Consider the following 16,161-nt stretch of genomic DNA (forward strand, 5'->3'; position numbering starts at 1 on the left):
CATCTCTTTCATGTCAAAATGGACCTGAATGCACTTAAATCTTGTTGCATATCTGTGAGGCATGCAAATTTAGTAATTTTTAGTATTAATAGTTTAACAGTATATGTAGTTTGGTTGCTTGTTAAAAGATCTTTAAGCTACAAGAGTCATGGGATGCTTGTGGTGTTTTTCTTTTGTTTTAGGCATATTGTAAGTTGTTTTGATTTAGCTTGGGCATCCATGTGGTTTAGTACTGTCTAAATTACCACTTTGAAGAACAAAAAAAAAAAAAAAAAATCATCATGGCAGATGCCATGTTTCTCCACCTCAAGGTAGAGAAAAAAAACGAGGGAATATAAAAAGGCTGTGTTTCATTGGCCTGCGCTGTAGCCGCAGCCCAGCTTAGAGTTAAGTGTGATCTGCAGTGTGTTTTTGCTGTTCAGATGGTAGTAATTGAGCCTCTTTGGGTCTGTGGAGGACATCTTAGCATACTGTAAACCTAAAGAAACCACATGGCCCCTCCGCAAGCAGACATGCTTTCTGTCAAGGCTTAAACCCTGCACTTTCATAAACAGACAGGCCTTGCCACCCGTTTCCATTGTCCTTTTTCCTTTTGTTTCTTATTATTTGTGTGGAACATGGCAATGTATTTATGATGAGCTAATAGTTGTCTGATCACATACAAATCAAAATAATTCAGTTATTGAGGTTTATTGTGTGTTATGATTAAATTTAGCCATAAACAGAGGGTGTTGGGTTTAAAAGCTGTCGTCGACATTGTTTTATGTTATGTGTCTGTTCTGGACAGAATATGTTGTGTCATCTGATCTCGGAGGAGGAGGGCAGTGTAGCTCATGCTACAGTAAAACATGCTGGATTAACCCCGAAGCGATACCACTCAGAGGCTCTTCAGAAGGTTTGGGAATCATTGTTCAGAATCTTGACATGTTAGTTAATAATGAAATGGTTAGTGTGATAGAAAGGCTGGACAATATAGCTGAACGAATTCTTTTTCAGTCTATTTATGATTTTCGATAGCATCTATTTTCTTTCTCCTCACAGAAACTGTTGTTTGAGCTAAACAGACTTTGTTGCCAAGTATATTGCAAGAAGTAAAATACAGTGAAAAGTATAGTTTAAATAATGCATATTTTCACCAAATAAATCATGAAATTGATTCATTTAAACGTTTGAAGTCATGAATAATCAAGAAAATGAACTATTTTTGATTCTGAAGTTTGAAATTTGAGAAGGGTTTGTAAAACTTGTCTAGTGATGGACAAATAAAACAAATGTTTTTCTTTTTTTTATTAAAATGGTTTATGTAATTTTACATCGCCAACAAAAACATGCATTCTGAATATTAGATACAGTATATAACTCAGCCACAAATTTATTTTCCACTTCATAATCAGAAACTGAAACCATGTTAAAGTTTGAAGTCATTTTTAAACTGCATTCAATTTATGAAATTAAAGGCAAACTCTTGTGTCCTGCTGTCACTTTCAGGTTGTGTCATTGATGACAGAGGAGGTCATTAAAAGCTGTAACGGCTTGCCAAACACATCAGCCAGGTAATAAAACTTTAATATCAATCTGGACATATTTGTTTGTTCAGACGAATAGTACACTCTCACACTTCATTTATTTTTTTATTGTTTGTTTGTAGGTGTTCAAATGGGAATATTTATGTCATGTCAACAGCATGTGCTGCCTTGGTCACATGTCCTCAGATGTCTCCTCTTATTGGAGCTCTGCTGAAGCATTCCATGTTGTGTGGCACTTCCTGTCTGAATCAAGAGTTCATTAAGGAAGTCAGTGAGGCCTTGATCAGGTCAGTCTCATTACAGTGCAGCATTGTCTCTTGTCCAATGTGACCAGCATTTAATGTGACAGCACACAGATTGTATTTGTGTGTTTTCTGTCTCTCTCTCTTGCACAGTAAGAGGCTTGTGTTGGAGGATGAGGCCGTAGTGAACCTGTGGTGTTACAGTCCCAGCTGTCTGGAGGGGGCAGCAGTGAGCTTACTGGAATCTGTGCTCTCTGACCATGAAACAATGACACAGAGTCTGGACAAACACGTTAATGACTCATTACTGGTAAGCTTGATTTCTTTTATATTAACATTTTTCTTTTCTTGATTCCAAAAGATTGAAACCACATTAAAAGTATAATTTAAATCTTAAAATTTAAGCCTGAAAATAAACAAATGTGTGTTCAAATGACCCTTTCTTTCTTTCTCTCTTTCTTAAATACATTTGATTATTTTTTTTCAGCTTTTCACTTTTCATTCTGCTATTCTGATATAATAATATAATCTCTTTATCATAAAAATGCAAAACTAAAGTATTTTCACTAGTGGTATCAGACTTTTTGATCCCACATATTGCCAAAATATTAATAGCCATAACTCTTAAAAACTGTTAAACAGTATATCAGCACCCTACGGCAACAGACCTCATCATGTTTATTAGCAACAGTTCACACTGTTATGTTTGATGGCAACTAGTACCACATGTCATAATATTTGCTTTGGTTGCTAATTAATTTGGTGCTGCTGTGTTGACAGTAAAAATATGGTAGTAAAGAAGGAATTTGATGGTCTGTTGTTCGTATGGTACACAGCGTGTGAAGATTAACGGCGTTGCATGATACGCTGGCCTCTTTTTGAGAACAGACACAAATAGCGTGATGTGAAGCAGGCCCGTGGTCCATACACATCTTTATGAGGCTGCTTCATACCTACATGAAGAAAGTGAAAATGACTCAAATCAAGACCTCATTTACATGTCTGTCTAAGGACGTCAAACAGTCGTCTTGTAGCTTACGTCCGTTATGATCTGTTTAGCGTCTCATTCTGAGCAGTGCAGACAGGTAAAATGAGGCCCAAATGCAGCTGCATTCAACTGACTTGTTTGTGCTTGAGAGCAGATTGAACTCTGCGGTGTGTTTACGTTGCAGGAACAAGTTGTTTAAACCGCAATCAAAAAGGGGAAACCAGAAATTAGTTTCACATTTCTGTTTTCATCCACCTTCCTCAAAGCTAAAATCCAATAACAATAAACAGCATCTTCCAGCATCCCACTGCCAGAAAGAGGATGTTTTTGCCATGCTGTAATTGACCCTCCCTGAAGTGTTAGGAGAAGGTATGGATGAGTGTTCGGAAAGCCCATCTGTTTTCACTAGGAAGAGAGAGCTTCAGCCTTCATAACAAATAAAAGCAGACAGCTCTTTCCTATGCCTCTGCTTTTGTCACATTGAGGTTTTTTTTTCATTACTGATAATTTCTTCATCCTCGTGTTGTTCCAAGCATTTTATTTCTTTATTTACTGTATGATTTTTTCCTTCCATAAACACAAAGTTATTTATTAAGAATATCATGACCACTCATTTCCATATAATAATTCTATCAAGCTAAAAAAACATAAATTGCTGTAAAAATATAAATGTTGTACAAGTGGGCCAAACTGCTTCTACTCAAAAATAAGCTTGTGTTCACTATATGGAAAATAGCAGCCTAGAATTTTTTTAAATATTCCTTTTTTATCCCACTAAAGAAAGAAAGTCATACATGTTCGGAACAACATGAGGGCAATCCTAAACAGGAAGGCACCTGTGAACTGGAGAGAAACTGGAATCAACCATGCTACCATTCAAACGTTATTAACACAATAAAAGCAGGAATATTGTGAAACATTACAATTAATTGAGAAAATAACTCTTTTTCTGTTTTAATGTATTTTAAAATATAATTTGTTCCGGTGATTGCAAAGCTGAATATTCATTACTCCGGTCTTTAGTGTCACATGATCCTTCAGAAATCATTCTAATATGCACATTTGGCACTCAATAAATTTTATTATTATTATCATTTTGTGTTTCTTGAAACTGATACATTTCTAAATAAGGACAATAGAACTACATTTACATTTACATGTAGTCATTTAGCAGACGCTTTTATCCAAAGCGACTTACAAATGAGGACAATGGAAGCAATCAAAAACAACAAAAGAGCAATGATATATAAGATTAATATGATATATATATATATATATCATATATATATGATTAATTAAAAATGTCAAAAGACCAGCAATTATATGAAATAGAAATCTTTTGTAACATTATAAATGTCTCAACTGTCAAATTTGATCAATGATTCATTTCTTGAAAATCATCTTAATGAGCCCAAACTTTTGAATGGTAGTGTAGGATGATTGTGTCTGAGTCGGTTATTAATGAAGACATTTCAGCTTCAGGTGCATTTGAATGTTTTTGCGAAAAATTGCTTGTGATTGCAGTTGTAGTCATTTTCGTTCATTGGTTTATGATATTAGCTGAGTTGTTGAGCTCTTTATCCTATGATCTCTCTCTGATTTCTATCGCTCTGTCTTCTGTTTCTGAAACAGGATCATACCATCTAATGTTTGTTGCTGAAATGCGTCTCTTTTTATTGGAGCAGCAAATTGGCGGCTTTTGGCAAGTGTTGATTAGCTGAGGTTATGGGAATATCTGAGATGCTTTAGGGTTTGGGGGGGGCTTGGGGTGTGTTTGGAGGGGGTGTGTGTGTGTGAGGTGTGTGTGTGTGTGTGTGTGTGTGTGTGTGTGTGTGTGTGTGTGTGTATGTGTGTGTGCGTACAGAGGGGAGATGAGGGTGCCTGTGGGCTGGGTGGGGCAGACCTTTTAATGGTCCCAAATGAAGGAGAGAATAATGAGGCTTCTCCCTGTGGTCTACGCACACACACAAACACATGCACAAACAAAGACAAATGCTCTAAGGATCAAAGACGATCAAAGACGGCTTTCTGGAGCACTGATGTTTTGGGTCTGGATGTTTTTATGACATTCTTTGCCCATATGAACTATGGGTATATTAATGAAACCTGTTCTATTAAAATATGAGCATGTAAGTTTACGTGCTGCACCAGACATGCATGTACAGCTGCTTGGATATCATTTTTTACTCTCTTTCACATGAATTTAAAACAGATGATATTTCTGTATAATAAAGCAATGCGCATTTTGTTTGTAAGAAAGTTGGCTGTTAAACTTGCAGCATTGTATTATGGGAGAGGTCTGTATGAGATGCCAACAGGTCCTCATTATTATTACAGCATTGCCCCCTAGTGCTTGAGAGAGGAGATGACAAAAATGCGTTGTTCCTAATGCTTTGCAGTGTTCTTCTCCCACCAGCCTCAAGCTTCAGCCGATCACTGTCACATCTTCCTCACAGTCAGTGAAATTTACAGGTGAATATCATATTTTTTGTGTGTTTTATTTCTGTTAGTTAGACCTATGGAGTATCTACACCACAAAACTTCATAGAAAGTGGCTTAGGGTATATTTTAAACAATTCTTCTCAAATAATAATAATAATAACATTTAAAAACAAACAAACATAGCGGATTCCATCTGGGCCATTAATATAAAAAAAAAAAAAAAAAAAAATAAAACACAAAAAAATATATATAACAAAACATAATATAATATAATATTTGTACTAGCCAATATTATTTTTATTATTGCCATTTTTATGATTTAGGCTGTTATTGGAAGCTTTCAAAGTGTGTTAAATGGTTTTCAATCTCTTAAAATGTTCGGAAGTCTCATTTAAATCACTGTGCAATTTTTTAGATTAAAGCTTTAGTGTAAATGTTGTTTTGTTTTTTAAAGGACACAACAGTATGTATTTATTATAAAAGCCATTTTATAATAATTGTTGATTTAAAACCTCTATGTTGCTGCACCCTTAATTATTACTTATTAGAATTTAAAATGTTGTAGTAAACCAGGCTGTTTAACCTGCACCACAGCAAATGAATTTCAGAAACAGTGTGAGATTGTGTGTGTGTTTAGGAATGTGCTGACAGAGATTGATGAGAACCTGGCCGTGAGAGCCCTCATACAGGTTTTCACTGTCTGCTTCCTCCAGAGACTGACTGGACAGAAAACTCAGGTACAAACTGACTTCATGAAGGTGAATGTGTAATTTCTCTGACACTAGCAGCACCAAACTGAATCACAAAAATAATGGTTGTTTCCAAAAATATGGAGTCCCACAGAGGCCATAAACAAGAGAAAACAAGACAGAAATAATAATGCATTGACTCTATGGAGTTTCATATGATTGGCAGGTCTGTTTGGTGCCACTAGTGTCTCTCAAATGACACAAAAGTGGTGTTTCATATTTGGAGTTGTGGTGATATCTGTATGCATATATGATTTGTAGGATCGTCTACCACTCAGAGCCTTCTTCCCACATGTGATGCCCAGTTTACTCCCTCCTTTACTGACAGCACCATCAGGTACAGCACCTCTTACTATCTCTGAGAAATTCAGACCTTCACTTAACAAGAGAACATCATTTATGAAGATCTCTGATGAAATGGTTCCTCAGCATATTTACATTTAAATTTTGTCATTTAGCAGACACTTTTATCCAAAGCGACTTACAAATGAGGACAATAGAAACAATCATAACTAACAAAGAGCAACATGTAAGTGCAAATGACAAGTCTCGGTTAGCCTAACGCAGTAAAAGAAGCAAGTTTTTTTTATTTTATTTTTTTAGACACACACACACACACATTATATAGACAAAGCCTACACACACACACACACACACACACTGTTTGTCATGTTGGTTTTACTATTTTGTCTGAGCAGTACAGCCAAACTAATTTCCCTATTATATTGACAAAGCCTTTCTAGGTAACAAAATATTAAAAAGAATGACAGACATTTAGGCCAAAGTGGGCGAAAATAAAAATCTTTGTCACTATTTTATCTTTGTTATTAAAAAATAAGAACAAAGATACACATTACAAATACACATAATATTCAAATAAAACAGTGTTTTATTTTCAGGTACAAAAGGTGCATTTAGCAGGAGCATTCAAGAAATTAAATGAACAAATATAAAAGTAAAACACTAGATTAATTCCTCTTAAAGCAACTATCATTTTTTCAGTCAAGAGTGGTGAGTGAATTTTCTCTTTGTGTTTTGTTTTTTTATTAACATTAAAGGAATAGTTCACCAAAAAACTAAAATTCTGTCGTCTGTCAATTGTCATAGTGTTATATTTTTATGTCATCATTAACTCTGAATGAGTTAAACCTAAATAAATGAGTAAATAATGACAGAATTTAAATTTCTGGTTGAACTATCCCTTTAATGACAGACGGCAGCATGCTTAATACTGTCCCTTTAAAGGGGTCATATGATGAGATTTAAATTTTTCCTTCCTCTTTGGAATGTTACAAGCTCTTGGTGCATGAAGACAATCTATAAAGTTGCAAAGACTAAAGTCTCAAATCCAAAGAGATATTCTTTATCAAAGTTAAGACTCTGCCACACCCCCCTAAAAAGGCTCATTCAAACACTCCCCCACGTCTCTACGTCACTATGTGGAAATATTTGCGTAATGCTGCCCAAATGTTCACTCAAAGAAAGAAGGTGTGTTTCAGTAACCGCAGTTAGTGTTGAAGCAGCCATGTCAGGGAGATGTTGTGTGTATCTAGGCGAAAGCAAAAGCTTTTTATTTGGCCTTCCCAAAGTAGATGCATTTAGGAATCTTTAAGATTACTTACAACAGAACAGCAATGCATTTTATGGTCAACCATTTCGTGTACCTAGGAGAGGAGGACAATCTGGTGCTTCTGAATCAGCTACTGTAAGTATTTTTTTTAATTAATTTACTATTGACCTATCAAATGTTCAAATATTTATTCTCGTCGCGTTTTTTTTAAAAGAGAGAGAGAGAGAAAAAGAGAGAGAGAGAGAGAGTCAGGGTCACACAGTGGAGTCAGCTGTCTTAACCGTCAGTGGCTTGTGTACTGCAAACACATAGGAGCTTCATCACTGTGTTTGTCACATGACTCTATTCCCCTTTCAGGCTTGAACTGATGGTAAAACTAAGGACATTATTAACTGTCTTTATTTTGAAAGATGAATCTCGCGATTATGGAAAGGGGCGTTACATTTCCGATGAGTGCTTGCGGTGTTCGGCCAATCACAATGCATTGGGTCAGCTGGCCAATCATAGTAGGCTGCGCTTGTCAGAAGATGGGACTTTGTAGAAATGACGCATTTGAGAGAGGCGGGGCATAGAGGACCTACAGTAATGTAAATTATTTGAAAAAGAATGTGTTTTTTGAACATTTAAGGATGTCAACATATTCTGTTACACCAAATACACAAAATAATGATCTTTAAAAAAGCATCATATGACCCCTTTAAATCAATTAAAAGGGTCATATGATGTTGTTAAAAAGAACATTGTTATGTATTTGGTGTAATGCAATGTGTTTATGTGGTTTAAGGTTCAAAAAACACATTATTTTCCACATACTATACATTATTGTTTCTCCTCTATGCCCTGCATATACGCTGATTGGCCAGTGCGTTGTGATTGGCAGATTGTCCTTGCAAAGTTGGAACTGCCCCACTTTATAGAAACAGACACCGGCATTGTAGGCAACTGGCTCAGGAAACAGTCCTTGTCGTCCATAAAACACGTTACACACATCTGAATATTTGTGTTAAACTGTTCTGTGTTGTAAATGCAACTTAACCACTGATTTCTAGTTGTGTCCTCTTTTGGAAGGCCAAACAAAGTAGCTTTGCTTTCACAACAAAACACTGCATCTCCACGACATGGTGCCAACAACGAGATTAAAAGTTATGACTTCTTTCTTTGCGTGAACATATGCAAATCTTCCCACATCGTGACATAGACATGTGGGGGCATGTAAGAATGAGCCATTTTAGGTAGGCGTGGTTAACTCTTAAAGGGATACTCCACCCCAAAATGAAAATTTTGTCATAAATCACTTACCCCCATGTCGTTCCAAACCTGTAAAAGCTTTGTTTATCTTTGGAAAACAATTAAAGATATTGTCAATGAAAAGCAGGAGGCTTGAGACTGTCCCATAGACTGCCAAGTAAATAACACTGTCAAGGTCCAGAAAAGTTTGAAAAGCATCGTCAGAATACTCCATCTGCCATTCATCAGTGGTTCAACTGTAACGTTATGAAGCAATGAGAGTACGTTTTGTACACAAAGAAAACAGAAATAAAGACTTTATTCTCACACAGAAGCACGTACGCCACCTGCGTCCAGCTCATATTTTTTTCAAAATGGCGCTACGGTGATGTGGGGAGAGACAGAGGTGAGGAATTGTTGAATAAAGTTGTTATTTTTGTTTTATTCACGTTCAAAAAGTATTCTCGCTGCTTCATAATGTTACGGTTGAACCACTGATGGTAGCTGGAGTATTCTGACAATGCTTTACATTGTTTTCTGGACCTTGACAGTGTATTTTACTTGGCAGTCTATGGGACAGACACAAGCCTCCTAGTTTTCATCCAAAATATCTTAAATTGTGTTCTAAAGACGAACAAAGCTTTTACGGGTTTGGAACGACATGGGGGTAAATGATTAGGGCTGGGAAAATAAATCGATGCATCGTGAATCGAGAAATGATTCAGCATCGATTCTGAGATTTTCTGAAGGCATTGCGATTCTTTTTTGAATCGATTCTGAGCATAGTTTTGATCCTTACAAACACTTGAACCCTTAAATAATAATTCATAAAATTTGAAAAGGTTGAAGCGAATTACAAAGGTGTTCACAGTGGGCTTATTGTGAGACTAATTACATTAATCTTGCATCATAAAAGCATTCTAAGCTGAGGTGAAATTACATGATATGCTGAATGCTTTAGCGCTCTTTAGCCCTCTTCTTCATGAACATTTGAGTGTGCGGATAAAAACTAGATTAGAGCGCCATCTGCTGTTAAAATCTAAGCTCAGAATCGATTCCAGAGGAATCGCGATGCATTCTGAAAATCTAAGAATAGATCCACAAATCGATTCTGCATCGATTTATCGTCCCAGCCCTATAAATGATTAATGACAAAATTTTCATTTTGGGGTGGAGTATCCCTTTAACTTTTATAAAGAATATCTCTTTGGATTTGAGACTTTAGTCTTTGCAACTTTACAGATCTTCTTTATGCACCAAGAGCTTGTAACTCTCCAAAGAGAAAGGAAAAATTGAAATTGCTTCATATGACCCCTTTAAATAAAACATGACATCTTAAATGAGTTGTTTATACAACGCAATTGAATTATGTGTAGCAATAAGGCTTTGGATGGGATTACTATGCATTATTCACATTTTCTGAAAAATATTGATAAACCAGCCTGGACAATTTACCAGCACAAACTGGCAAAGCTATTATTTCAGGGGATTTTTTTTTTTTTTTTAATTTTTATAATAGTTATTGAACTTTTCATTATATATTAGATCATTATATATATTGATATAATATATATGACAAAGAAACAAAAGAACCAGCAAGAACAAAACAAACAAACAAAAAAACGTCATAGATCAGAATTACATCTTATGCTTGGTACACACCAAAAGATAATCGGGCTGATTTTGGGCCGATTTCCCCCCTTCCGACAATCCTAGCTATGTCCCTATTATCTTGATGGTTCTACAGATTATCTTATCAGATTTTCCCTTGGTGTGAGGTGTGTTAAGTGTGTCCGAACCTGATCGCAAGAACGTCGGAGCCACCCCGATCACGAATCATAAATATTCAACATGTTAAATATTTACGATCAGAAATCCTGATGTGTGGGGGGAAACCGAGGACAAACGCACACACGCTCTGGAGATTATCACGTGAAACGAAACAATATCCAATCAGAAAGCAAGACCTGAGAACAACAATTATAAAAAAACATAGCTGTGTGATTTTGTGACCATTGCTCACCTCCAGCTCACTCTGTAACTTGTACAGACCATTTTCTCCACGACTTCACCCAAACCCTTTTCTTTTTTTTCTGTGAATGTTCTGTGAAAATCATTCCAAACACTATCATTGCAATTTCTTCCTGCATATCGTCCACCATGCTTATTCTGAAGTCTCGCAAGATTTTGCGAGATTTCCTGTGTTCACAGTCGAGACTCTGGTTGAAAATATGTTCGTGTGTGGTGTGCTGTCTTTGTCACATCATGGCACACCACACACTATAGGAGCAAAACGGTTAAATCTAGGATTTTTTATCCTCATGTTTGTGGGCTATCACATTTTGAAAATCTTATAAGATGTAAAAAATCTTTTGGTGTGTACCCAGCATTAAACCTGAAAAATCACCAGGTTTTATGATTTGGGCTATAATCAGTGTGCTTTGACATCAAATTTATTTACTTTAAATTACTTGCTTTAAATAGTTTCTTAGTATGAAGTGCATGTCAGTCACAGGCAGCCATATATATAAAGGACACAAAAATATATGGCCATATGAGAGAAATTGTGCATATTTTAAAGTAAAGGGAGACATAGTGTAGTCTAATTATATCAGTTTGGAGATCTGTTATTTTAAGCAAACTACAATACTTTTACTCGGACACCAGCCACACCCCCTTATTCAAAGCCATTACCTCACTCTGACTGAACTTGACTCAGTGTTGTCTCAGTGAGTGGCTAGAGATTAATTTGAATCCTTCATCCTAAACCTCCACCATCTGAAGTCCCAAAGCCTGGCCTTATCTCCCTCCCTCCATCAGAGCAGTCCCAAACAAACAGACTCCTTCCTCCTGTACCCACCCTGCCCGCGTCGGTCCGGTCCTCTGATATCTATCTCTGGCTTGGCTCCCAAAGGACCCGAGGCTCTTCAGTGCCTCCTGAACTCCAGGGGATATTCTCACAGTGCCACCTATTCTATAACCAGCACAACAGAAGAATAACTGCAGACCTCAGGTGCCTGTTGCTCCAGGTTTTTTTTTTTTTAGGATTATTTGTTTGCACTGGTTCAATTGTCATTGTATATGGAATGATTGACGTGAAGGGGGGCCTTCGTCTCTGAAAGGAGACTTGTGAATGCTGGAGCTTAGTTATTTACCTCATCAAGCTAAAGATAGACCATGATTCTTTGACTCTGGCATGTCTTAAAAGAACAGTTCACCCAGTGATAATTTTATCATTAGTTACTCACTCTTAGGTCATTCCAAACCCTGTTTTGGCCATTTACCAGAAAGTGAATGGACAAAATTTAAGATTGTTAGAGTAAGTTAGCTCTGTTTGATCTTTAAGCTGTTTTCATTTTCACTCTGAAATATTCACTATATTTCACAATTACATTTTTCCTTTGACTCCAGTCTTTACTATCACATGATTCTTCAGAAATCATTGTAATATGCTGATTTGGTGCTCAAGAAACATTTGTTATTGTTATCAATGTTTATTACACAACACAATGGAAACAAGCCACAACACAATGAAATTAGAACAACACAAAGGAAAAAAGCTACAAAACAACTAAATTACACAACACAACGGAAACAAGCCACAACACAATGAAATAAGCACAACACAACGGAAACGAGCACAACACAACGGAAACGAGCACAACACAACGGAAACGAGCACAACACAACGGAAACGAGCCACAACACAACAGAAACGAGCCACAACACAACAGAAACGAGCCACAACACAACGGAAACAAGCACAACAAAACAGAAACAAGCCACAACACAACGGAAACAAGCCACAAAACAACAGAAAAAGCCACAACACAATGGAAAAAAGCCACAACACAACGGAAACACCAGCCACACACAACGGAAACCAGCCACAACACAACGGAAAACCAGCCACAACAAACAACGGAAACAAGCAAGCCACAACACAACGGAAACAAGCCACAACACACGGAGCACAACACAAACAAAACACAACACAACGGAAACGAGCACAACACAACGGAAACGAACACAACACAACGGAAACGAACACAACGTAAACGAGCACAACACAACGGGAACAAGCACAACACAACGGAAACAAGCACAACACAACGGAAACAAGCCACAACACAACGGAAACAAGCCACAACACAATGAAAACAATTCGCAACAACAAAAACAAGGTAAAAAAGCCACAAAACAATGGAAACAATCACAAAAAAAACAAATTAGCGCAACACAATGTAAACAAGCCACAACTTAATGGAAACAAGACGCTACAATGTAAACAGGCCACGACACAACAATATTAGCACAAGACAATGAAATAAAGCTACAACACAATGGAAACAAGCGGTAACACAACAAAATTAGCACAACACAACTAATACTAGCCACAACACAACAAAATTAGCACAACACACAGAAGCAAGTCGCAACACCGTGAAATTAGCACAACACAATAAAATTAGTCCTGTGTGCTGTTTTGGTGATTTCGTTGTGTTGTGCACTAATGGACTACTGTAATCAAGGGATAGTTTATCCAAAAATGAACATTTTGTCATGATACTTGTTCTAAACCATTTTTTTTTCCTTCTGCAGAACACAAAAGTAACATTTTTCCCCATATAATGATGGTCAGTGGGGTCCATTGTTGTTTTGTTATATTTAAATAAAATTGGGGCTAAACATAAATATACAGTGTTAAAATGATTTAAAAGAAATATGGTTATAATAATATGAATGATAGTATTACAGATGGAAACAGTTTTTAAGGTTAGTTTGGTCAGGAGCATTTTGAAGGGTCAGCATTTCAACTCCGTTATTAGTTGCTAAGTTTACCTCATCCACCTGGAAATCAATTTCAAAAGTGTCTCATTTCTACATTTTTCATTTCACCCCCTTTCAGAGGTTCCCAGGGAAGCCTGGCTGGATCATCTGATCTGGATCAGAAGTTTACTTCAGAGCGTGATGGAGAATGAGGCGGGGGAAGATGTCAGGTGAGATGAGCTTCAAGACACTCTACACTTCATTGCTGTCTTATCATCAGCAGTGCTGTTACTTCAGAGATTTCCCACACAGTAATCCTGTATGTTTCTAGCCCGCTCAGGCTTGACACAGGTGGGTATTTGGACACAGATGACCTGATATTCAGTCATAGGTTTTCACCTGAAGTACATACTGTAGCTGCTTTTCACAAATTCTTGTCCAGGAAAAAGTGTCTGTCTACACCAAGTAGTAGTATCAATGTCCTGAATAACAAAATGGTTGTAATTTATGAACCCCTTTGTGCTACAGATCTCTTCACACTCTCTTCAAAGTTCATTTATATTACTTTATATTATATTTTTTATTACTGGAAATTCTCAGGGTAGGCTCAAACAACTTTTACATAACATAGATTGGAGAACATAATTTGTAATTATTAAAGGCTTTTAATAATTACTTTCAAAAAATAATACTAAATAAAATATATATTGCTTTCAGCTGTAATTGTTTTTTCACAGTATTTTTTATCAGTTATAATAAGTGATACATTATCTGTGCAGGCTGCATTTTACAGATTTCTCTGATTATTAATCAATTATATGGTCTGATGCATGTGTGTCTTGTATACAGTTCTAGGAAAATACATGCATTCTAAGCATTTTAAGTAATAATAGTGTCAGCTGCAGGTGTCATCAGGATATTATCAGAGAATAAACCAGAACTTGAGAGTTAAAGAAGCTCGAGAAGCTCTTTAGTTTGAGCAGCTGTCAGTGCAAATCTCTCTTTCTCTTTTCAAACTCACTCAGCCTTCTTGTTCCTCCATCTCTCTTTGTACTGTAAGCCATATGTATCAGTAAATAATTGTTGGGTTCTTTCTTTGTGTGTTTGTGTGGATGGTGATTTTCCAGGGCGTATCAGGCTGTCTTTCAGGCTTGGTTCCTGCTGGTGCAGTGTGGGTATTGGGTGGACACAGCTGCTGAGCTGCTTGTTCTGGCAGCGCCTGAGAACGCAGAACCGCTGCTGTGGCTCCTGACGTTCTTCCACCACCCCACCAACAGAGGGCACCAGAGGTCCCAACAAACCGTAAGAGATCTAATTATGGTGCTGAAGTCAGTCAACCTTACGTCACAAGTTAAAAACAGCAAAGTGAAGCAGACTGGAAAATTACTGATGGCTTCCTCCTCTTTGTTTTAATCTCAGGCAGAGGCCAGAGAAGCCTGGACTCATCTAAGGATGCTGTTTCTCACTCGTCCTCCCCCTCCCAGACACCTCAGTGCTGTGAAAGAGCTCCTGTCCTCCTCCCTTTCAGCAAACCTCGTTTTGCATTTGTTTTTAAACTTCACCGTCTTTTCCCACGGACCTGTTAGCATTATCAATGAAATAAATGACAAGGTGAGGTCTTCACTGATTCAGATTCAACACAATGTAAAATAACATTCACCTCCTCAAATGCCAAAGGTTTGCTCATGCGAACCCGGTGGCCTATTCAAGACGAGACAAGGGCTGTGTGCAGCCCAATTAAGTTGTCATCAGTGCCTTTACTGACCTTACGCTATTTCTTGTGGTATGCAGAGAACAACAGAATAAAAAAGCAAAAGCATTTCAGTCTCTCACACACACACAGTACAAAAACAAGTTTGAACGCTGAGAGCTGCTCCCTTATAGCAAGGTAAGGCTGAGGTTTAATAAAGTCACCTCAGCTTTGTCCTACATACAGGGATAGTTTATGCAAAAAGCATATTTTTTCACCCCCATGTTGTTCTAAAACCATGTGATTTTATTCTGTGGAACACAGATAGATTTAATGTCATTATTCACTTTTGGTAATCTTTCCCCCCGAAAAGCTTTTAACTCAAGTGAACGAGTTTGAACTGGTCCAGAAGAATGATTCGTTGACTGAAAGAAGAAAGAATGATTCAATGATCTGATCACAGTGATTCTTGCATTAACAGCTCACTGGAAGGGGATTTTCACTGAATAGTTTATCATTAATTCTGGTGAGAAAGTAAAAAATCATGCTATGGTAATCGTTAGTTTAAAAAATTAATTATTTATTCCCAATTTCGGCTTTCCTTGATATAATTGACCTTTTCTCTATTGTTTTTTTTTTTTTTTTTATAATTTAGATTTTTTTTTAATGTCGTAATTATGTAAAAATGTCAAGTTGTATTATCTAATAATTTTCGGGGGGGGGGGGAGGTTTTCATAAATGTAATGTCATAATATAAAATTTGTCATTTTTTTGTCAATAATTTCAAAATTTCATGTCATTTTTATGATTCACTACAGAGTGATTTATTTTATTTTTAGGTGGCAGAAATGGGCTTGCATTTCTTTGACCTTGCTTATGCCAAACCGATGTTTGAGCTCAGTTTTGGTCTTTGTTGGTCTTTCTGTCTTTGCCGTACGTGTATTAATTATCTCTTTG

General features: G+C 36.8%; 1 protein-coding gene across 2 annotated transcripts in view; it reads left to right on the plus strand.

Annotated features, from left to right (window-relative positions):
- The window catches only part of LOC109067804 (Fanconi anemia group C protein-like), a 30,087-nt gene that overhangs the window by 12,237 nt on the left and 1,689 nt on the right, over nucleotides 1–16,161 (plus strand). Inside the window, exons 5-14 of one of the 2 annotated variants that reach the window (XM_042729916.1) lie at nucleotides 788–895; nucleotides 1,489–1,553; nucleotides 1,649–1,813; nucleotides 1,883–2,078; nucleotides 5,173–5,228; nucleotides 5,836–5,935; nucleotides 6,209–6,284; nucleotides 13,654–13,744; nucleotides 14,642–14,816; nucleotides 14,934–15,125. In XM_042729916.1, the coding sequence (XP_042585850.1) occupies nucleotides 788–895; nucleotides 1,489–1,553; nucleotides 1,649–1,813; nucleotides 1,883–2,078; nucleotides 5,173–5,228; nucleotides 5,836–5,935; nucleotides 6,209–6,284; nucleotides 13,654–13,744; nucleotides 14,642–14,816; nucleotides 14,934–15,125 (1,224 nt within the window). The remainder of the gene's footprint in view (nucleotides 1–787; nucleotides 896–1,488; nucleotides 1,554–1,648; nucleotides 1,814–1,882; nucleotides 2,079–5,172; nucleotides 5,229–5,835; nucleotides 5,936–6,208; nucleotides 6,285–13,653; nucleotides 13,745–14,641; nucleotides 14,817–14,933; nucleotides 15,126–16,161) is intronic. The other variant, XM_042729917.1, reaches the window with a different exon arrangement.

The sequence above is a fragment of the Cyprinus carpio genome, chromosome B8 (assembly GCF_018340385.1).
Source record: "Cyprinus carpio isolate SPL01 chromosome B8, ASM1834038v1, whole genome shotgun sequence".
Taxonomy (NCBI): Eukaryota; Metazoa; Chordata; class Actinopteri; order Cypriniformes; family Cyprinidae; genus Cyprinus; species Cyprinus carpio.